Here is a 23961-nt window from a genome sequence, read left to right as displayed (position 1 = left end):
GCAAAAAAAAAGAAAGTCCTGTCCCTTCATCTTATTCACAGGGTTGTAATATTTTGTTGCAGTGTCCTTCCACACGCAGGAACAAACACTCCTTTATTTCCGACCTCAGACTTGATGGCTGATGTCATAAGTCCTCTGAAAGGCTTCATTTATTCCCCTTGAGTCGTGCCGGTTCTCATGTGATGATTGCTCAGCTAACCGTGAGCCCTTTCTCTTCAGCATCTCCAAGTTTGACGAGCGGAGTGCCTTCCTCTACGTCCTTCACAATGCCGAGGACTTCCAGATCTATTTCTGCACAGAGATGCACTGTAAAAGGTTGGTCTGTGTTTGTTTGACATCATTAGGCACAGATAGCACACCCTCAATGTTAGAAACATTATACAACTTTTCTTAAAGTGACACATCATTTATTAACTATAACATTTTGTTGGTTTCGCACATGCACAAAACTCCTGAAAATGTCCTGAAACGTTCATGATGGGCAGCAGAAAAAAAAAGTTTTATTCTTTATTCATTCATTTCATTCATACAGTACACATACAGTAGCAATTCTATTGGACACACCAGATGCATTGATTTGAGTGTTTTAGCACATGTTCTAATTTGTCCACATGCAGCTTTTTAAAAGATAAAAAAAATGTAAATTGATGGAAAGAGAACAAAACAAAAAAATCATATAAATAAAACACAACAGACAGACAAACAAAAACAGAATCAAACAAAAAAAAAAAAACATATGCAAGCAATTTTCCATGTTTTCATCCTAATATTTATTTCAGTCTAGAGTGATTTCAAACTTTCTCCCTCAGGTGTGAGTTTACTTCTTCTTCTGTTCCTGCCAAACCGTAGACACTGTTGTCAGCTCAGTTCTCAGGTGGCAACGTTCACACTTTCTTTCACCAGCAGCACACCTTGTTTCTTCTCTGCACCACCGTGTCTTCACAAGCTGCTCAGCGAAGCACAGAGTGTTCAGACTTGTGACTCTCACATCAGACGCTCCCGAGCACTTCCAGTTCCATTATGCGCCTTGTGATAGTCAGTGAGTCATGCCTGCTGTTGTCATGATGCCGCTCTCCTTTATTGCGAAGCCAAAAAGGGTGACAGCAGGCCAGGGGAGGGGTGAGAAAAGGTGAGGAGGGAAAAGGTGAGAGGGGGACAGAAAGAGGAAGAGTTACAGCCTGATTGTGTTTGTGCACATGCATGATTGGTATGTGTGCACGCAGAGCAGAAGCACACGTGTAGGAACACCTGCAGACGTATAGTGTGTGACAGCATGGCAAGGCAACGTGCTAATTCACAGCTTGTGTTCAGAGACAGTGATGAAGGTCATCGTGTGTGTGTGTGTGTGTGTGTGTGTGTGTGTGTGTGTGTGTGTGTGTGTGTGTGTGTGTGTGTGTGTGTGTGTGTGTGTGTGTGTGTGTGTGTGTGTGTGTGTGTGTGTGTGTGTGTGTGTGTGTGTGTGTGTGTGTGTGTGTGGGCGGTGTGCATGTAAACAAACTGAGACCTCGTCTGGATAAGACCATCAGCTAAATACCAACACTTACTATATAATACACAATACAATATGTGCTTAATGGAGCTCAGACTGCATGTGAAAAAAGACTCTCAGACAACATGACCAATACTGCTCTTAGCAACACTGCAGTATAAATGCATATTTGAATTTAGATCACAATCAATAATAAATCTGTGTTTCTGTTTGGACTTATCAAATACTTTCCTTTTTTTTCTTCTTCAGGTTTTGTGATCTGGTCAACAGCATAACAGAGGAGGCTTGGAAAGGTCCGGAGGAGGGGGACTGTGACAACGACACTTTAGAGGTGAGTTAACAGGTAGACCTAAGACTATTTAACTGTGTACAAAATTAGGATATTAATAAACACATACATCACTTCTTATCTTTTTTTTTTTATTAAGCTTTGTAAAACAGTGTGCCAACCCGCTTCCTGAACTGTACACATACAAGCATCATTCTGTCTTCCTGGACAGATGTTAAAGTTCATCTTTTATTTTTATGTCTTGCTGCTTTTTCTCCACACAAACTATTTCAACAGTAAAAGCTTCGGGGCCCCTGATTAAGACCTCCAAGGGGCTGGGCCTTAAATCAGGGTGGGCTTTTATATTTGCAGTTTTACAGTAGGTGTGTATTGAAACTTAATCAGAGAAATCTTAACCACAAAAACTATGGACTTACTATTAATTGAACTATTGATTGAATATAGATTTATTAGACAAAGTGGGTCATGGGTCAGAAGATTCAGCAAAATACAAAACTGTTCCTGATCCTGCAGTGACACAGCTCTTTTTCACCCTCAAACAATGAACCTGTTTATGTCTCTACATTTTTATAACATAAGAGCAATGTTTTCTCCTTTTTAAGATTTATTTATATGGGACTCTTGATAGAGTAGGAAATAGAGGGAAGAGAGAGAGAGGAGGGAATTACACGCTGAGAAATAGCCGCAGGTCGAGCCGCCTGTTGGTGGACTATATAGCCTCTGATCATTGTGGTGCAACCTAACCGCTAAGCCATCAGCGCCCCAGCTTAATCTCAGTTGACAATAAGCCGTCCCAGCTATCATATCGGTCAAGCTTTTTTCAAAATTCACTTCGTCTTGTTTGAATTCCAAAGAAGTAGATCAAAACTCAGCTGCACACTTTGGCCCACATGCACGGTGCCCTGCTGTGATCAGACCTGGATTTAGCTTGTTTGCTTTTTAAGCTCTGACCGTACAGAACAGACACCTGCTGCCGTGTTCACCTGTCGTCCCAGCGGAGCCTCGGGAAAAGAAAGGATCATTATCCGTAAATGCTGCCGCACCCTCTTTGACTCAGCTGAGAGGCAGGGATTAAATGTCAAACAGGTTTTTTTTATGTATGTCAATGTTTGATGTAACATAAGAATGAACAGCTGAGCTACGGCTCTGCCCCACTTGTACTCTCCCTTGTCAACAAAACATGCCCTTAAACCAGGGTCTTCCCTTTGTGTCCTGTCAATATTTATCACATGATTTCAAAGAAAGAGTCCATTGAATGATCCTCTTTAACTGAGGTTTGAACATGATAGAGGAAGAAGAGAGAGCTTGTGTTATGCAAAACAAAAAGAGTCCTAAAGTTTAATAACTGGAATCAACGCTGCCAAAGACATATAAAGCGGAAAAAGAGGGAGAAAAAAAAAAGTCTGATTTGCAGGCAGAAGATGGCTTTAAAACAGATTTTTTAAACAAACCTCATAAGTGCCTCATAATACTAAAAATGTCCTGTAGTTTACAAAAAGAAAGACACACAGATCTGTCCTTTCTTGGAACCTGGGCATGAAATCTCATGATAGTGTGACTGTAGAAGCATCAGTAAGTCTTTACAAACGTGATGCTGGTCAACATAATCCTTCAGTTTAGTGGGAATGTGCTGTGAGTGTTGCTGGTGTGGCCTTCAGGCCTCCCATCCTTTAACATTTATCAGCACGTTGTAAGCGCTCTAAATGTTTAATCTGTGTGTGAAACTCCTTGATTTGTAGTGTTGCCGATGACGACGGTTGGATGCTTTTGTCTCCACAGTACGACTACGAGTACGACGAGCATGGAGACAGGGTGGTTCTGGGAAAAGGCACTTTTGGAGTGGTGTACGCGGGCCGAGACCTCAGCAACCAGGTCCGACTGGCCATAAAAGAAATCCCCGAGAGAGACAGCAGGTGAGAGTCTTCACAGGAAGCTTTGCCACCGTGTTCTCTGTCTTTGTCCCTTTGAAAAGTCTCAGCAGGGTGAAGTGCTGCTGTAAGGTCTCCGTGAAATGGAGTTGCATCCTTTGAATCTGAAGTACGTGTAGTCCTGTGATGAATTTCACAGCTATGACTACTCCCAGTTTGGAGGCTTGCACACATTGTTAGATGATGTCAAATGCTGTGGAGGTATTTTCCAAACAACCAAGATGGCTGCTGCAGACTTCTGACTCATGTTTTCTATCAAGTGCTTCACAAAGTACTAAAGTTTTAAATTGTCCAGTCCTCAATCAAGTCATGCCAAATGTCGCTGTGCAGTGTAGTTGTTAGCAGTAGTTATGTTGCCTAGCAACCTGATTGGTTGAATATAGAGTCATCTCATGAAACTCTCGGCTTCATATCGGGGTGCTATCGAGTGTTTTGCGACCACGTTTACAGTAATACGAGCATCCAGCACTGTGATGCTGTGGATGAGTTTTAAAATGGGGATCGACATGAAAGGTCACTTTTTTAATTTTTTTTAATTATCACTTGTTGAAGATGTTGGCAATGGATGGAGAATCCTAAAAAAAAAAAAATCCCCACGTGGACCCCTGACATGCTCCCTCCGTCAGAGGTGAACATTTTAATCTTTCACCAACAAGGTTCTGAGTACTCCAACTTTCAGCAGCTCTCATGGATTTCCCTGCAGGAGCTGGATTTAAATGGTTTTATATGTGTGACAAGACACCTCTCTGAACACACCGGTGAAGGAATTTAAAATTCCTCGTCTATTTTGGTAAAAGAGATGAACGTCTATTGCATGCTCAGTAAAAACAAAACGGAGCACACTGCAGTTTCTCTGATTAGTGGTGCTGCCCGGAGGATGAATCATAACATTTAATGGCAGCTTACTGAACTTTATGAAGGTGCAAACATCAGACCAAAATGTGATAATTGCTCACAGGTTATTTTATCATCTTATTTGAAGATTGCTTTGGCTGAAGTTTCACACAGTGCTGGTGTGAGGTAGATGAACAGGTTTCATTTGAAGACACCCTCAGGACACACTTTGCTACATTTTTAGCAATGGTCGTTTTCCTGTGCAAAGCTGGAATGACAGCAGAGTGTTCACAGGTGTGTGAGCTGAGTGTTAACGCCTCATCATGTTCAGCACTAACGTCGGGCATCATTAAGAAGAGTGCTGCTGCTTCGAGCACGGAGCCGCAGAGTCTCCGAGGGTTTCTGGATTCCAGCGGAAGGATTCCCACCCCTGTCTCCGCTCAACGCTCCGTCTCCCACTTCTTCTTCTACTTCTCCTCTGATTTCGTGACTTTCTCACAGACGGGAGGATTTCACTGGCAAACTTTTTTCCAGTAAACACATCAGCGAGTCAGCAGACTGCAGAGAATTTAGGTTAATAATTTAGAAGTGGATCAAAATCTGAAGACGGAGAGAGAGACAGTCGATGTTCTGACTAATATATTTATGGCTGTGCTCCATTTATGTGTAACACTTATGTGCTCGTTTCCTTTGCTCATTAGCAAGGTAACTTGCCAGTGAGCAAAGATTATATTTTTATCACGTTAATGTAGTTTTTACGATTTCTTTTTGTAGTTTTCCATGAGTAGGCGGCAGTAGCTCAGCCCACAGGGACTTGGGTTGGGAACAGGAGGGTCGCTGGTTCAAGTCCCAATGCGGACCAAAATATGGAAGTTGGGCTGGTAGCTGGAGAGGTGCCAGACCACTTCTCAAGCACTGCCGAAATGCTCTTGAGCAAGGCACCAACCCCCCTCCAGCTCAGGGGGGGCTGCTTGTGCATGTGTGTGTTTCACGCCTGTCCGTGTGTGAGAAGCATGTCTGTACAATGACAGAGTGTGTAAAACAATTTCTCCCTCTGAGATTAATAAAGTTCATATAAAAATAAATAAATGAAAATTGGTCAATAAAACAGGCAACTAATTAAATAATCCAATTATTATTTTTGCAGTGAGGAGAGTGAAGGTTATTTTCATAGTCTAACAAACTTCAGGTGTGTTTTTCTGTTTTCATTAAGATTTCTACAATTTCAGAATCAAGTTTGTTTTTCTTTAATCAGCACAAAAAAAGAGACCTTGGGATGTTCAACGGATGAAAGAGGTTTACTGACGCCGAGGAAGCTTTCATCGAAAAATCTCACAAAGAGGAGTAAAGAACGCTACGTCTCTACTCCTCGCTCGGCCGCATGCAGGATTTGACCTTTTGGTTATTCGACTGTAACGTGTTTCTTTGTCGCAGGTATTCTCAGCCGCTGCACGAGGAGATCGCTCTTCACAAGCACTTAAAGCACAAAAACATCGTCCAGTACCTCGGGTCCATCAGCGAGAACGGATTCATTAAGATCTTCATGGAGCAGGTCCCGGGAGGTGAGACCCAGTTATGGTCTTAAAAGGAGCAAATGAAACAACAAAGTTTGAATCACACAAAGAAGAATAATTCCATGTGATGTCAGATATAACAAGTCTCCAGAATCTATGCTTTTAAACATCTTCAGGTCATTGTTGTTGTTCAGCATCAGGTGTGTTTTTCTTCATCTTTGTTTGACGTATTTCCGTGGTCTTCAGGGAGTCTGTCTGCACTGCTGAGGTCCAAGTGGGGCCCTCTAAAAAACAACGAGTCCACCATCGGCTTCTACACCCGACAGATCCTGGAGGGACTCAAATACCTGCACGACAACCAGATCGCTCACAGAGACATCAAGGTGAGCGCGCGTTATCTGACGTTATTCATTCCCCCGTTTAATTACGGGCTTCTCGCTGACTCATGAAGGCGTCACAAATCCTTCACCTGAAGCATGCGTGTCTTATTATTGTTATTTATATTAGTATAAGGATGCTCAATCAGGCTGCTTTTAGGTGCATTTATGAATTGACATTGATTTCTGTGATACAGAGATGACCCTTTTTAATGCAGAGGAGATATACCTGCTGTAATGACGAGCTCCTTGTGGTCAGACCGGCGTAGAATCGGACACCACCTGTAAAAACCTCCACTTTTTAAACAGGAAATCCAGCCTGCGAAAAAACACATTTCAGAAGAGGTCAGTGGCCTCGCTGGGTGATTGACAGGCGATCGTTGAGAGGGAAAACTACCGAGACACGATGCAAAAGGAGCAGAAGAGAAAACGAGATCCAATAGATGCAACACGCCGAGAAAAGAAGAAGAAAAATGAAAGGACAGGACAGGACACAGTACAACACAATAAGAAAAGGCAGAAAGTGAAGCAATGTGATGGCTCTGATTAATATTGATTGCAGCCGCTCAGTCGTAAAGGTCCGCATTGAATTCTTACGTTTGAAAACTCATAAATAAATGAGATTTGGTGTGATTGCGTTCGGACAGAATCGGAGCTGCTCACTGCTGTTGAACTTTGTCTTTACAGCTCTTTGACTGAAACAGTAATCCTGCCTCTCCTCCTGTAATTTATTATGTAAAATCCCCTCTCTCTTTTTTTTCCCCTCTCTGTTGTGACAAAGACTGATAACACCTCCACCTCACACAGTGATTAGGGTCAGCAGCCCCCTCCTCTTGCATCCACATGCGCTAACAACAGGGTCATATAAGCATCATCAGTAAATGTTAATCACCTTGTTTTGGCGGGGATGTCGCCCTCCTCCTCCCACTCACTGTGTTGTAACCTGCTGTGTGTTTGTCGCTTACACAAGGAGTGGCGAGCGTGTCATATAATCTCTGAAGCAGCATCCACACAGTCAGGTTCTCCTTGAGTCTGTTCTCACCGATGTCTTTGTGATCCGCCAGGGTGATAACGTTCTCATCAACACCTACAGCGGCGTCCTGAAGATTTCAGATTTCGGCACATCCAAGAGGTTGGCCGGGATCAACCCCTGCACCGAGACATTCACAGGTACGCTCTGATGCCACAGACTGAGGGACCCAATAGGTCCACGCTTCCTGTTCATCGAAGTTCAGAAATATTTGTCTTTAAATAGTCGTTTCAGGGGTGGCCTGAAGCGCATTGGCACTGCACGCATCCCCATGTGCTGAGGCACGAGGCACAGTCCTCGCACAGGCGGCCGGCCTGTGGCAGACCCTCCCACATGTCTTTCCCCATACTCTCTCCTCCTTTCCAACCCTATCCACCTTTCCCTGTCTATACAATAAAGTCTCAAAAAAAGCCTGAAAATATAACTGTGAAAAAAAAAAAGAAACATTTTCCTTGTACCCCCCCCCCCCCCCCACACACACACACACATATGTGGAAATATGCCTGAGTTATTCTTCTGCGTCGAATCTGCGTCAAAGCATATGCCGTGGGTTCATATGTCCAAAAATGTCACTGATGAGTGCGAGCCCTGTAATCGGTCTGCTTTTTCCTCCCCTGTGTTGCATCCCATGTAAAGGCCCCTTCAGATGAGAAGCAGTGGGCAGGGTGTGCCCCTCTCAAACCTACTCAGCGTCTACACGGCGTGCGGCGTGAGTGCGTATCCTTGCCTGGCTGAGCAGCATATAGTGTTCAGCTTGCTGTCTGTGAATCCTGATGTAAGATCAAAAAGGTTGACCTTGGGCACAGCTCTCCATGAGGGGACACGTGTGGAGTAAAGATCAGATCTACACATGGTGTCCCACTTTCCTGAGCTCTAGTTTAAAAGCCGACCGGGACAACAGGAAGTCATTTCCAACAGTTTGGACAGACACAGTCATACGGTGCATCCTAAAAGTAGGTATTCTCCTGACTAGCGGTTCCATCACGTAGCAGCTGATGATTCGTGCGTGTGGAGTAAAATCCAAACTCTCCCTTTTACAGTTCTTAGAAATCCCCTTTTTACAAACAATGGAATAAACCTTTGAGCCGAGCGGTGAGGTAACCGAACGCAGACACTACTTCATCTCCTGTTGCCATTCTTTCAGTCACGCGTTTTTCCGCTCCTCTGCCACTAAATGACTTCACTGATAATAGCAGACTGTTTCTATACAGAGGCGCTTGTTTTGGCACGAGTCTGCGGTCACATCAGGTTTACACGCTCGTGTGAAGTAGAGAAGGTTTCGGCAGATAACACCCTCCGTCTGCTGACACGCAGGGACTTACCCTGAAAGGTGGAGCTCGTTCACAAAACTGGGCTACTCCTGTTTATAGAGCAGGCCGGCTATAAATGCTCCCTTGCCCTGCTTTTAGCTCAGTACACAATCTTCTAAACGCAGAGACTACCGCCCAGCTGGCTATTATTAGCACAAAAGAGTCTTTTCAATGGGGAGCTGTGATTACAAGAACACGCACAACTGCTGAGGCCCTGAGAAAGCTCTCTTAACCTGATTGGTCATTAGTTAGGATGGTGTCATTGCCTCAGAACAAAGAATGAAAAGACCTGATTTTGAGCTATTTTTGGCTTTTACATCTGCTCCATTCATCCGGCGTTGATGTCACTTTTACCTTCTCTCTCTCCCTGGAGCACCTTGTGTCCTTGGAAGTGTTTGCTCTCTCTCTCTCTCTCTCTCTCTCTCTCTCTCTCTCCTCTCTCTCTCTCTCTCTCTCTCTCTCTCATCTCTCTCTCTCTCTCTCTGTCTGTCTCTCTCTCTCTCTCCCTGTCTCTCTCTCTCTCTCTCTCTCTCTCTCTCTCTCTCTCTCTCTCTCCCTCTCTCTCTCTCTCTCTCTCTCGCTCTCTCTCTCTCTCTCTCTCTCTCTCTCTCTCTCTCTCTCTCTCTCTCTCTCTCTCTCTCTCTCTGTCTCTCTCTCTCCTCTCTCTCTCTCTCTCTCTCTCTCTCTCTCTCTCTCTCTCTCTCTCTCACCTGTCTGTAATTCCAGGCATTGACAGATCAAATGCAAAAAGGGTCAAAGTGCATAAATGTTTCTTTTTTTTCTGCTATTTCCACATTTAGGCTGCATGTCATGAAGTCAGAGTTGGCGTCCCCTGCACGCTATTAAGTTAATAAATGACAAGTAATACATGCATCACATCATTTGCTTTAAGTGTTTAAGCATTAACTTCATCTCTCCTTAAATGTAGGTGAAACAAATTTGCGCAGACGGATGAGGTCAGAGCCGAGACACGAAACTAAACTATGTTTGACTGCTGCATTAAACATTTCACAGTAACTAACCATCTAACATAACCCTCTGTCTGTCTGTCTGTCTGTCTGTCTGTCTGTTTATGGTCCAGGCACATTACAGTACATGGCTCCTGAAATCATAGACAAGGGTCCGCGTGGATACGGCAAACCAGCAGACATCTGGTCCCTGGGCTGCACCATCATAGAGATGGCGACTGGGAAACCGCCGTTCTATGAACTGGGAGAACCGCAGGCTGCGATGTTCAAGGTGAGAGACACCAGCACGCACTTCATCCCACTGGGTGATGTGCTTAATTTTAGCTAACAGGACAAGTGAACATCTGTGTCTGTGGTGAAATCTTCCACAAAGTGTTAAACAACAGTGAACAGCTGCAGCTGGGAGTGGGGTTAATTTTCAGGTCGCAGTGCTGATAATTACTTCCCTGATGTTTCATTTATAATCACATTTATTTATCCAGTTTGTTGTGTTGTTGTAGTGTGCCATCTGCTTACCGCTGCTTTGCGCATTAGCACCAAAAATCTGTGCTATTTGTCGATCTTGCTCTGCAAAACCAACAAAAGACATTTCACACATTCAAACTGAATCTTTCCTTCAGAACATGTTTCCAGGCTCTGATGAAGATCGTTCTGTTAAACAAACCTCGTCACAGTAAAAGTGACTTACAGTCAGGTCGCCATTACGCAACAGTCACACATGCAACATGAAGAATTTATAAGCAATAATAGGAGAACATGTTTATTTGTGATCGAATGTTTTTATTTTCAGTTATGAAAGTTAAATATTTACATGTTAAAGTCAGTCATTAACCCATGCATTTCTACTCCCACCATTCCCACATCTTGACCACCCCCCCCCCCACCCCCCCACCCCCCCCCCCCGTCCCTCGCCCAACAGTGCTGCCTATGAAACAGCAACTTCAACTGTTTCAGGTTGTAGATCAACACAATCAGATATTTGAAAAAACATTTAACTTGCAGTTGCAGTTTTTGTGCATTTATTTTTTTCTCCTGGGATTATCCATTTTTTTCTTGTCGTACGCAAGAATGACTTTGATTTGCACATCCACTCACTCTCAGGGCTTCTGAACAAATTCTTTTTTATTTATCTACGATCTCGTAATGCGTTACTGCCCAACACTGACGCCGGTAGTGTGCACGTGTGTTGTCGCGTGAGTTTATTTTTTCTTCACACGTGTCATGGTGATTGTATCTGACCAAAACAGCATCCATAAAAAAACATCAAATGAATGAGTTGTCCTCACGACGAGACTAGAAAAGGCTTTCTAATTCAAGGACACTTCAGAGCTTACTACCTAAGTCACAGATACATGGGAACTTGTTTCTCCTGTTAGATTATAATTTAGATTTCACATCACAAACCCTCAGACTACTAGAATAAACCAGTGTAGACATAAAACATGCTAACGCTAACCCTGAGTTTGTTGTTTCAGTCGTCTAAAATCCACAGTGTTGAATTCATTCATTATGTAATGCTCACTCTGTGTTTTTAATAAACGCTTCTTTTTTCCAACGCCGACTGAAGAATTAATAGGCAGGTCTAGCAGTATCAGTTCCCTTTTTAAGTAAACAAAAACCAGAGAGTCGGCTGTGCTGCACCTGCACCTGTGTGCTGTAGCGTGACCTTGCCCAGCAGAAACTCCATGTCGATGCACGAACATTTGTTTGAACACAAACATGCGGAGCTCACCGAGACTCCCTCATTGTCTTTCCTCCCAGTTTCTGTGCGTGTGTGTGTGTGTGTGTGAGATACTCACTGGGTATTTGCTCAGGTTGGAAATGTAAAGGCCTCCAATGAAATACTGTCCTAATCCACGTGCAGCCAATTAAAGACATTAAAGATGTTTAAGAGCTGCCTGGAAAGCATTACAGCGCTCCAGTCTGAGCTTCAATCATGGAACTTTCCATACGATGTATTTTAATTGAAGGGCTGTGAATTTAAACGAGTAGGGAGTATGTTACTGTGCTGTAAAGATCATGTAGTAAACATGAACATGAAACACAAACTGACACAGATCACAGGAGTCATGCACGTACTATCACATCATCTTCCACTGCAGCATGCTGAGTCGGCACTTTGTGAGGAGGGCCGAGTTTTTCCCAAATAGTCGGCAAAGATTCTCCTCTCATCCTCGAGGAATGTCTCAAGGGAGGGGCCTCTCCAAGCTCATCTTAAGACAACATTCCTCAACAGCAACAACAGGAATTTCTCGCCTCCTTATTGTCAGGAGAGTCTTCAACTTTGAGTGTTATTGCTCACAAGTGCTGCCTCCAGCAACAGCGGGGCCTTGTGCACTTGTCTCAGAGCGCTGGATTAAGTTTCCTCCTACCACACCATAAAAGGAAGAGGCATGCACTCCTGTTTTTTTTTTTTTTAATATTAATTTCAGAGCTTCCCTCTTCTCTTGTCTGTCTCTCTGCAGGTTGGTATGTTTAAGATCCACCCAGAGATCCCAGAGTCCATGTCTCTGGAGGCCAAAGCTTTCATCCTGCGCTGCTTCGAGCCAGACCCGGACCGGCGTGCCACCGCCTTCGACCTGCTCACAGACGAGTTCCTCACCGTCACAAGCCGCAAGAAGAAGGGCAAGAATAGCTTCACAGGTGGCTTCAGTTCACTTTATTTCAGCTTGACAGTCTTGTTGTTCCAACAGCTGATAAAAAAACCCTGCAATTTAAAATCACTCTGTGTCTGAGTAGGCAGAAACAACTATCCTGTCTTTGTCCAAAGGAAAATAAATCTTCAGCCTTGTCAACAAAAGCTTGTTTATTAAAAAATCCCTCAGATTTTTACTAACCTTTTTTCAAATGTCGTTTAAACATTTTACTCTTCAAGTTTGCAATGTTTTTGGTGAAAGACTCTGAGCTGTTGATAAAAAATTGTCACACACCAAACTGAAACTTCTGAGAAAAACTTGGATCACAGTTTTCCAATATTTGTGATGAAAGTTTCCTCCAAGTTTTCCATCAAAGCTCAATTCTACAATTCTACAATTCGCTAAGCAGACACTTTTATAGAAAGCACATCAGAGAGTGAGACAACACAAGCGAGGATCTAGAAAGAAGGGAACAACGTCAGTAAGTGCAAAGCAAGCACCTTTAACTTTGGTGCTGACAGGAAGTGCGTCTGAAAAATCCCAAAGTGCCCGTCCCTAGATCGACCTTCGAAATGCATGATACCGAAGAGACAGAGCAAACTAAAGTCAACAACAACAAACAGTTTTAAACAGGAAGCGCACATGTGACTGATTCATTTATCAAAATAAATTCCCTGATGATGAGAGAGCGTTAAGCTATGCAGATCATGTTCACATTGAAACTAGCTCTACTTCCCTTCGGACATTAAAAGTCAACATTTGTTTTGGTTGGTGTTTGAAGTGTCCTCTCATGTTCCTGAACAGTGTCACCAGCTGTACCTGCTCTCTGTGTTCATCCTCACACAGCATGAACACACCCTCATTGTGTCCTCATTGTCGGGGTTTCATCATTAGAACAATTCTCATCGGGTGTTCAGCCTGCAGTACTTAAGCTTTCATGTGTCCTGGCACCAGAACACAAGATCAGAGGAAAATCCAAAAAAGCTCACCTTCTTTCTGCATCTCTTGCAGGGAATCAGTTTTTTTGTTTTGCTCTCGGTTAAACACTGACACACGTTTCATGCTTTTCCATCCACAGCTCTGTCACCAGGATCAGGTGAGTTACCGCTCTTTTTCTTTATCTTCATCTTCTTCCTCCTCCTTTTTCTTCCCCTTCTCCTCGTCTTCATCTCCTTCTTCCTGACAAATCTGCCGCTGTGTTGACTGCTGTGTAATCTGTACATCAGCACGATGATCAGCTGGAGAGTATCTAGGTTACACTTCTTTCCTTCCTCGTGGCCTCGCTTGCACGACTGCCCTTTAGAAGAACTCAAAATAGACATTGCACAACATGACTTCTTTCTGAATGCTTCAACGTCTTCATAACCCCTCTTTTTAAATGTTATACACAATGGACATCATTTACTGGCTGATACATCAGATAAAGCTCCTCTCCATCGAAACATGATTATGGAGAATTATCAGATTTTCCCTTCTTAAAAGGATGATAATTTTCCATCAGCACTTTCACTAATTTCCTCCTCCTGGAAGCTTCAGTCCTCTTTGTAAATGAAGAACAGCTCCTACTGTACGTCCTGATTGGTGCACACAAATTAAACATGAGACCTGTCAACGCCTAACTGCAGCAACAGGCGGGAGTAAGAAGCTTTCATTTGTGTCCTTCAGAGTATCTGCGGAGTATCTCTCTGCCCGTGCCGGTGGTGGTGGAGGACACGAGCAGCAGCAGCGAGTACGGCTCCGTCTCCCCTGACAATGACCTCAACACCAACCCCTTCGTCTTCAAGCCCAGCGCCAAGTGCTACAGCGAGAGGGATGTCAAGGGGCCCCGGTCGCTCTTCCTCAGGTTGGTTCAGACGTGTTCATGTGGTCGACAAGTCAAACTGGTGTTTTAAATATGATCAGTTTTTGAAAGGGCACAAAATAAAAACTGAAGCAGTACTGTGAAAAGACTTTGATGTAGTGAAGTTTAGACATTTTAAAATGAGATAAAATATGTCATTGTGATCATCATCATCATCTCTACTGCCTTCACATTGCCATATTTTTCTATATTTGTATATATTATTATTGTTTTTCATTTGGCTTCTTTTAATTGTTACTATATTTTTTACTAGTTTTATTGTTGTCATTTATTGTGGATGGCAAAGTAAGATTTTCATTGTACATGTACATTGTACTGTGCACATGACAATAAACTGACTGTCTGACTGATTCTCATGCAAACACTGCACTTTATTGTAAGTCAGATATTTTTCAGCTTCTGAGTCTTGAAATTAAATGTTTTTTGTCGACTCAGCATCCCGGTGGAGAACTTCGAGGACCACAGCGCTCCTCCGTCTCCCGATGAGAAGGATTCAGGTTTCTTCATGCTGCGGAAGGACAGCGAGAGGCGAGCTACGCTGCACCACATCCTGACCGAGGACCGAGACAAGGTGGTGACCAACCTGATGGAGGCGCTCACACAGGTGGGTAAATATCAGAAGGATCAGATACATGCACACACAATGAATAGCTAAAGGTCCTGTCCTCATCGGATTTCAACCCTCCCACCTCCAGGGCTCCGAGGAGATGAAACTGAAGCCTCAGCACATCTCCACCCTTGTGGTCAGTCTGGCAGACTTTGTTCGCATGGCGGACAGAAAAATCATCGCAAACACGCTCTCTCAACTCAAGCTGGAGCTGGACTTCGACAGCACAGCCATCAGCCAGCTGCAGGTTGTGCTGTTCGGTTTCCAGGACGCAGTACGTATGAAACACAGAAACACACACACAGACATCACAGAACAAAGGGAAGAGGGAAGAAGAAAATGGGGAAATCTCAAATTGCAGCACTAACAAAAGCCAAGCAGTTACTTTTCGGTTTCATCTGCAAATGCTTTTTATTTTCCGGCTGTGAGGGCAACATGCATACACTGCAGCACACTTCAGTGCAATTGTTGTCCTCTTAAATGAGCTGCAGGACGCAGAAGGCTGCCATGATGCCGTCTCTCCTGCACACTAACCTTTGCAACAGATGGAAAAAAAATGAATATCTCAGGGTGTTCATGCACATGCATATTGTGCATGTAAAAACAATGTTTTTACATGCACAATATGTAAAAAATAAGCTGCTCTCTTGTCCATCTTTAGAATTGAAGTTTTGCAGATGAAATGACTGAAGTGTTTGTGTTGTGTTTGTTGGAGATGTTACGTAATTCTTAAAGAAGATGAAGCTCTGATGCCCCCTGTTGGTCATCCGTGTAATAAAAATAACAGAGTAGAAAGAGGAGAGTTATGCAACTGGGATTATTCATTGGTGAATTTGTGCATAAATTAAAAGAATAACAATAATACAGACTGACATATCTGCAAGCTAAACATGTGTCCACATTTCTTTATTGCAGTAGATACAAAAAGTGTGGCATAAAATCAAGGCCATAGGAAGGAAATAAAATCAGGAAATAAGGGAGTGCATAATGGGAAAAATAAGATAAATGAATGTACCAAAATATGCTAATTCAAATGTCATTCAAATGTTCTGACTCCTTTTTGTCCTGTCAACAGGTGAACAAAGTGCTGCGAAACCACAACATCAAGCCTCACTGGATGTTTGCTCTGGACAACATCATCCGTAAAGCTGTGCAGACGGCCATCACCATCCTGGTGCCAGGTAACATCAATACAGTCTGGAGCCAAACTTCTCTAAATAAGTTATCACCTGTCCCTCGGGGCGGCGCTGGCTGATAAATAGAGAGGTTTACCCTGGGAGCAGGTTTGGGAACAGTATTGGAGAGGTTGGAGATGTGAAGTGAGGAAGACCAGAGCCCCATATATGCTGTAGTCACGTAGATAAATAATGTGATGGAGGCAATTTGATTTGGCTCTTCAACATTGGAGCATTAGCAGAGGAAGCAGCAGATCTGAAGAACTGCTGAATCTGTCATAAAAAAAAAAGTCAAATGGCATCAAATCCATCCTTTAAACTGTTAATTAAATCAGTGAAATAATGTCTGTGTTTCTGTGTGTGTGTGTTCAGAGCTGAGGCCTCACTTCAGTCTGGCGTCTGAAAGTGACCCAGCAGACCAGGAGGACGTGGACGACGACGGCGAGCCCGAGGGAGGCTCCACACGCCAGAGCCGGCCGCCTCCCGTCGCCGCTCACGATGACACAGTGGCAACGTCCGGAGTCAGCACGCTCAGCTCCACCGTCTCCCACGAATCCCACAATGCTCAGCGGTCTGTGAGCATGGAGCTTGGCAGGATGAAGCTGGAGACCAACAGGTAGTCACTCAAACTCTCTGTGATTTCATCAAGTAGAAGGGGATTCGTGGGGATTTTCCTTTTTTTTTTTTTGTCAGTTTTGATAATTAAATCCTTCTGTGGGATGTCCTCTTTTTGACCTCAGGCTGCTGGAGCAGCTTCTGGAGAAAGAGAGAGAGTATCAGGCCATCCTGCAACAAGTGCTGGAAGAGAGAGAGCAGGAGATCAGACTACTGAAGCTGCGATCTGAGCCCGCAGGTCGAGACACAAACCTACCTTTTTTACACTTCCTGCATGCAACACTCCTGCTGTCTGTACGTTTTCCTAACCAGCTGCGGCTCATCTAACAACAAGTCATTAGAAGTAAAAAAAACTACCGGTACATAACAAATACAGAAATGTTTTTAAGGATTCATACGAGTTCAAAACATTTTGTGACATTAAATTCTCACTCCCATTGATCACAGATATGAATTTGACAGTAAGAACACTGATTACACTGTGTTCCCTTTGCTTAAACATTCATATCTTTATTTTTCACTGTAAATTAACATAATTCTGAGTCTTTAAACTTTAAAAGCAGCATACACTTGCAACTGCTTGACGCAACTGCCGAGGGACTGCAGATGAAAACTTGCTCTAAGCTAACTCTGGTGCAATACATCAAATGGCAACATTTATGTTTGTTATTGAACATGGTCCCTTTACAAATAAAAGTTAAATGAAACTGTTGAGAGATCAGAAACAAGATGCTTTTTTAAAAGTCTATTATAATAACACATTTTCCCTGCAAGAATATTCCATGTTTCCAGCTTCACATGAGATGATCTCTAAAAATAAGATGCACCTGCTTCCATTACAATCCTGTATTTCCCTGAAAGCAGAGATAGCAGTAATCCATTCATCATGAATATAACCCTTGACTGTCAATGGGCAAATATTCAGCATATTTGTTTATCCTTTAAGGAGATATTTTATTTCTACATTTGTTTACTTAAAAAAATAAAACTCAAGAACTCTCAGAAACTTTTGGTATGGATTGATTTTTGGCGCCCCCCTGTGGACAAAGCACTACCTCTCTGATCTTCTCATGTCCTTGTGTAGAAAGACGTCATCCTGCTATCTTATAACAGCCAAATGTAACACTAATTGTAAACATTTGCTGTGGACAAAAAATGAAATAAAATGTGCATTTGATATCCACTCCATGACAGAGTTTTTAGACATTAACAAAGGTAATAAAGCTTCATAGAGATTGTTTGATTTGGTTTCTTTTAAAGAAGCATCAATATTGTTTCATAACCAGCTAAACACTCCTCACATCCTCTTGAAGTAAAGGTACTAAACACCGCAGCACAATGTTTTTTTTCCTGCACAAATGTTTCAGCGTGTCTAAAAATGAGCCCTATCCCATTTTCCCCAACAGATGTCCCTGCATCGTCAGGAGGTCCAGAGGGAGAGACGAGCCAACCAGCAGAGAGACACGAGGACCCAGATCTGACCAGCTGGCTCAGGGTTTCTGGTGCCGACCAGGACTCCATAGACAGAGTGAGAGACTACTTTAATTAAGAGTGTTTTCTAAAATGAGATGTTTCTACAGTCCTGCAACGACAAGAAGCAGGTTTTTTAAAACAGTGTTACAAGGTGTGAAATCAAAATCAGATGAAAGACAGTTTCAAGAATTTACAGTTCCAACTCTTAAAAGTCTTATGTATTGGTTTTGGAAGTCAAAAAGCCCTTATTTCTCTTCATGCTGTGTATTTAGATACTGAACGAGCAGTACACACTGAACAACATCCTCCACGATGTAACGAGAGACGATCTGAAGAGTTTAAGACTCAGGTACCAAAGTTGTTCTTTTTTTCTTTCTACCAGCTTTCTTTACTCCCTCTGTGTGTGTGTGTGTGTGTGTGTGTGTGTGTGTGTGTGTGTGTGTGTGTGTGTGTGTGCGTGTGCGTGTGTGTTTTTGTTCTTTGCTATCTTTAATGTAAACTGTAAACACACTGATGTGTTTGACACATCTGAAGGTCCTAACAGATAAATCCAGTTATTTAAAGTTGAAGTAAACGTTTCACTTCTGTAACTAATATTTTAAATAGATACTGAATTTAACCCTTTATAGGGCAACTGACTATTTTTGTTAATTTCCACAATCATTACATATGGCCAGCCTCAGTAAGGTCGGGAAGCATGTGATCCTCACTCAGCCAATCAGAAGAGATCACCCTGCCTCACTGATCCTGCTATTGTGGCATTTGAACCAAAAATGGCAATTAGAATTACAGTTTTTGAAAAATGTTTGAACAGAAATAAAGTTCTGTTATGTCCCTGAATAACACTATGAGGTTGAATTTTGAATTTCAAAGTATTTCAATGAGTGCCCTGTAAAGGGTTAAACATGCAGTTTCCTTTTGTATCAGTCTATTTCTCTAAAAGTATGACATTTAAAATAAAAAAGGATGACATTTTCTGTTTAAAAATATTGCTTACACAGGTACAGGAAGACATCAGCAAATACCTCAAACTTTCCCTTTGTCCATAGAGGGCTCTAAAAGCAATGTGACCCCGGATTTCCTTTTGACAACACATTACTACTAAAGCTGAATTATAGGGCATTTAGTGTGAACTCTTTGGATCTTATACAAGACATTGTATACTGAACATTGACTTTATGTAACCTAACATCTTTCCTGTGTGTCCCATCAGAGGTGGGGTCCTGTGTAAACTATGGAAGGCCATCACAGACTACAGAGAGAAGCCAATCTGAGGCCTTATGTGGTGAAAACCTCTCAAAGAAGCCCCGACCTTTGTCCTGACAGCTCAGTATTCTCCTCGTTACCTCAGTATTTACAAGAGCCAGACTTGATGGAGAAGAAACTTTGTGTTAGCAGAGTGCCCGGCGCTTAATTAAACCCGCACGAGAAGAAAAAAAAAAAGAAAAAACTCTTTGATTGCTCTTGTCGGAGTATTTTGATATTTTTGGAGTAAAAAGATTTTGGGAGAAAAAGGTCATTTTGAAAACAACTATTCCTGAGAAGTGCCACTAGTTTTGCTATATCCAAATGAACATTACCAAGCCTTTTTGTTACAGGTGTGTTACTAAATATGACAATTAGGATAAAAACATTTACTGATGAATTCTTGAAAACAGTCAAACTTCTTCGCCTGTCCTTACAAGACGTACCGTTTACAAAACTAGAGACTGACTGTTTTCTATTACCAGCCTGAGATACAAAAGACTACATTCACCATCATCTGTACCTTTTATTTTTTTAATCATGAGCGTCTTATCACTACTTTATTTAAATATTTTTTAATTTAATTGTTTTGCTAATCTGAAGGACGTGCATGACCTGTTTTTTTTATCCATATTGAGATTTATTTAAATCTTTTTATCTTTTTTTTTTATTATTATTTTGTCATGTAAATATTGTGTTATACAAACCTGTATATCAAAGACATTTATGTATTGAATACAATGTTAAACCTATACATTTGTTTCCATGTGAGTTGGATCGAGACTATAATTCGAGAAATGAATTGTATAATATTGTTTTTGTAATGTCCCAAATCAAATCAGATCATATCAGATGAGATCATATTAAGTTGGTAATTAATATTTGTTTTTATTGTTGTACACTGACAATTGTGCTTGCTGGCTTGTGTGTAGATACGCATCAATCAATCCGATGTATTATGTTGTGATACAAATTTAAAAAGCAAAAAAATGCCATACAGAAGAGCCTTTACCTTGTTTGTTTCTTACTTTTTAAATGTAATGTCAGAAATGGGGAAGTCCTGAGTAGTGTGTCCATTTAGTTTCATATCTGAAATTCAAGATTTTTGTGTCAAATTGTTCAAATAAAACCTTTTATCTTGGAATTGTGAAAGAACTTTGTTAGAGGTGTTGTGTGCTATAAATAAGTACAGTAGGTACATGTAACTGTATTGATGAAATCTACTTCTGGAGAGACATTAAAAAGTTTATTTGTTGTATGACATAATATTGGGTGGAGTTTTGGTGCTGACATTTATGTGACATTACATTAAGATTTTTTTAAATATTGTAATTTTTTTAAATCCGCAATGCATTACAGTTAATGTCCCTCTAATCGAATGTATTTGTAGAACAGAATAGATCATTAAAGTATATTTCAGGTGACTTTTCACACTGAGAAAAGTTATTTTATAATTTCCCTGTAAAACCCAGTTGGGGTCAGGGCATTCAGTTTTTTTTACTTCATGGAGGCCTTTGCAGAGCTTAATATAGGCCCTGTTACTTATCTGCTGCTGAAATGTTTTTAAGAATAATCTGAATAATCTGCAATTTTTTATATCCTAAATAAAATAAAATACATGTTCTATTTAATTTTATTACAAAGTAGGTCTAACTTAAACGAAATGTGTCAGGTTGTCAAGTGCAAGTACAGGCTGTAGCTATGACCGCTATACGACCCGGTACACTAATGATTCTGTAGTCATGTCTACATTTAACTTAATATATCTGATAAAATGTATTCAATATAAATGTGTCATTGATTTTGTGGCAATTATTTAAGTAACTTTCAAACAGAAATGTTTAAGATAGTATCTCATTATTTTGGTTGCATTAAATATAATCTTTACGTTTATGTAACTCTAAATTAAGAGATTTTTTAATGAATCCCATTCAATAGAATTAGCCAGTTTTTAGTTGACGAGCACTTCATGTTATTTTGCGCCTTTTTTCTGCTTTTGAATTCAGCAGCTATAAAGACAAGATATAAAGAAAGTGTGAAAAATAGATTTGGCAGGAGGAATTTAGTTATTAACGCCCATATGACTAAACGTTTGAGCCTAAATCCCGTTAAAAGTGCCAGTGATGTTAAGGCCCTCAGATATTTGTATGACAATTGTGAAATACAGATCCGCAGCCTGAATTCTATGGGAGTAGTTTCTAACACGTATGTTATGTCCCATTGTCATGAAATTAATACCGGAGGAGATAACACTTGAGTTTAGTAGACAAACTGGAGAGGATGATGTCTGGAAAGTTGAAGAATTGATGCACTTCATCCAAAAGCAGGTGGATAGCCGAGAACGCACAGCCAGCATGACGAAGAGCGCAACAGAACGCACAAATAAGGAACATGAGAAAGAAACATCACTGGCACTTTTAACGGGATTTAGGCTCAAAAGTTTCGTCATATGGGCGTTAATAACTAAATTCCTCCTGCCAAATCTATTTTGGAGCAATTGTATGGCGTCATCATAATTATCTTCAGATAAAGGTAATCCGGCTACAACATTAGCAGCTGTTCCTGTGAGATATGGTCGAAGATAACCAAATTTGTCTGTTTTTGTTAGGTTGCGATTTGTATGCACACAAGTCTGGTATTGTCCCCAAAAAGTGCTGCCACTGACTAATATCTCCAGCATCTTTTTCAATTACAAGTTTTGGTAGTTTCACATTATGATGCATGGGGTCTGTTTCTAAAGAGGGCATAGAGGCGGCATCTTCTCGCGCTTTCCTTAACGTTATTTTTATTCTCGTCTTCCTCTTGAAGACGTGTTCCTTGTACTTCATTGCTTTAGTGACTTCTTCCTCCAACTCGTCCATCTTTGTTCCGTCTTCAATCTCTCTGTCTATTTTATCCAAGCATTCTTCTTTAAGCAATAGTTGCTCCATCAATTCCTCCAGAACTTCAACTTGAATCTGTGGTTTACTAAGTTCATTTTACTCAGTACCTTCGTCACAGACGTTCGGATTGAAGATCTTTTCTTTTTTTAAACGTTCGCTCTCAGCCAGTGTGTCTCCTTTGTTTCTTCCTTTTGGTTCTGCAACCTTACAGACCTTTCATCTTTACTTTTCTTGGAGTATGTCCCGGGTTTCGGCACCAAATTTTGCAGACACCAGATTTCAAGGATCACAGACTCCCGTTGCGATTACGTTCCTTTATTTTCTTTTACTCAACACAAATAAGCCTCCAGGTGTGGCAACTCAAACAATTCAACACATTTCCCCAAAACCCCCCACACCCCCAGGTAATCACTTCATGAGATCTACGGCGCGCAGCTCCGGAGCGCCTAATTGCTGCTCCCACGTCCACCGTCTGGATGCGCTCGTTTTTTTCACCTCTTAGTTTTAACAGCCTCTGTCCCGCACCAGAGTGAAAAAGGAAGGAAAGCTGACTTTCTCATGATTTTAACAATCGCTGATTACCATAATCCCAGGCCACCATATGATTGGACAGGTGTGTAATATATGTTTCATATTTTAACACAAATATTGAATTATTTAACACATCATGTCTTAATATAGTAGTAACACAAAACATGTGGAACATTTTAAACACATCTATTCTGAGAGGCTACTTTTAGGAAAAGCCATCCAAAGATGCAAAACACATCTGCACACAAATATTCACTAACCCCCCCCCCCAAAAAAAAGTCCTCAAAAAAACATTACAAATGATTTGATGGAACAGAAGAAAATGCAAGCTAAACTGTTTTCAGTCCATTTCCATAGATAAATATTATAAAATAATATATATTATTCATATATATTCTAATGTAGTATATTATATAGGGAAAGGGAAAAGTGAATTCAATGTGTAATAATACAAAATGGTAAGCAGACCTGTGTTTATAGTTTTTAACCAGTGTTAGCTGTTAGCTATGCTAAGTCAGTGACTATACCACAAGTCCACTTACCCATTCATACGCTATGGTGTCTGTAGCCATTGCCATTCATTCAGGCAATGCGGGGTTAAGTGTCTTGCCAAGGGACACACGACATGTTTCTGAACAAGCTGGTCTCGAACTTACAACCTTGTGGTTATGAGCCGAGAACGCAACCCATTCAGCTACAGCCACCCCGCAAAAATTTTCAAATTTTTGGTAAATTTAAGGTCTTTACCCACAACACATAAAGCACGTAATATTAGCGAGGTCATGTCGAAGCTGCCTCAAGAAAAGGCATTTGCAGATTAAAAACAGTAAACTGTGAACACAATTTGAGCATTCACTGAAAACAAGACGTGTTTACGTTTCCATGGAAACAGACATTAAGCTATCTGGCTAGCAGTTCCGTTCTAGCTAGCGCTAGTTTACGGCTAACATGAGAAGAGAAAGGTGATTTAAAAGTGAACAATCTCACTGACAATATCAGTGTGTCACTGTTTGTTTTCCTGAAAAAAAAAAGAAAATCACACAGTCGCTACATGTTGTTGGACGTGATTTCTAAGGGATTTCTATGGCCTACATGTTAACGGCACAGCTAGACTTGACTTATCTAAATGCTACCTTGAGTGAAAACCTGGAGATGAAAGCGTCATTTATTATCATTTACAGGTTTGTTACTCTGGTT

The 23961-nt window shown here is 41.5% G+C and overlaps 1 protein-coding gene across 1 annotated transcript in view; it reads left to right on the top strand.

The window, feature by feature from the left end:
* map3k5 (mitogen-activated protein kinase kinase kinase 5) overlaps window positions 1-20775 on the top strand; it is a 65661-nt gene extending 44886 nt beyond the window's left edge. The window contains exons 13-30 of the mRNA XM_079338378.1: window positions 220-315; window positions 1739-1820; window positions 3558-3691; window positions 5975-6102; window positions 6301-6437; window positions 7496-7601; window positions 9853-10010; window positions 12205-12382; window positions 13454-13471; window positions 14041-14218; window positions 14672-14840; window positions 14932-15117; window positions 15919-16024; window positions 16391-16634; window positions 16759-16871; window positions 18040-18161; window positions 18379-18455; window positions 19320-20775. Coding sequence (XP_079194504.1) covers window positions 220-315; window positions 1739-1820; window positions 3558-3691; window positions 5975-6102; window positions 6301-6437; window positions 7496-7601; window positions 9853-10010; window positions 12205-12382; window positions 13454-13471; window positions 14041-14218; window positions 14672-14840; window positions 14932-15117; window positions 15919-16024; window positions 16391-16634; window positions 16759-16871; window positions 18040-18161; window positions 18379-18455; window positions 19320-19380 — 2293 coding nt within the window. The 3' untranslated portion in view covers window positions 19381-20775. The remainder of the gene's footprint in view (window positions 1-219; window positions 316-1738; window positions 1821-3557; window positions 3692-5974; window positions 6103-6300; window positions 6438-7495; window positions 7602-9852; window positions 10011-12204; window positions 12383-13453; window positions 13472-14040; window positions 14219-14671; window positions 14841-14931; window positions 15118-15918; window positions 16025-16390; window positions 16635-16758; window positions 16872-18039; window positions 18162-18378; window positions 18456-19319) is intronic.
* The last annotated feature ends 3186 nt before the right edge of the window (window positions 20776-23961 follow it).

Source organism: Symphodus melops (assembly GCF_947650265.1).
Source record: "Symphodus melops genome assembly, chromosome: 1".
Taxonomy (NCBI): domain Eukaryota; kingdom Metazoa; phylum Chordata; class Actinopteri; order Labriformes; family Labridae; genus Symphodus; species Symphodus melops.
The sequence above is the reverse complement of the archived record's forward strand: the minus strand, read 5'-3'. Positions and strand labels throughout refer to the sequence as shown.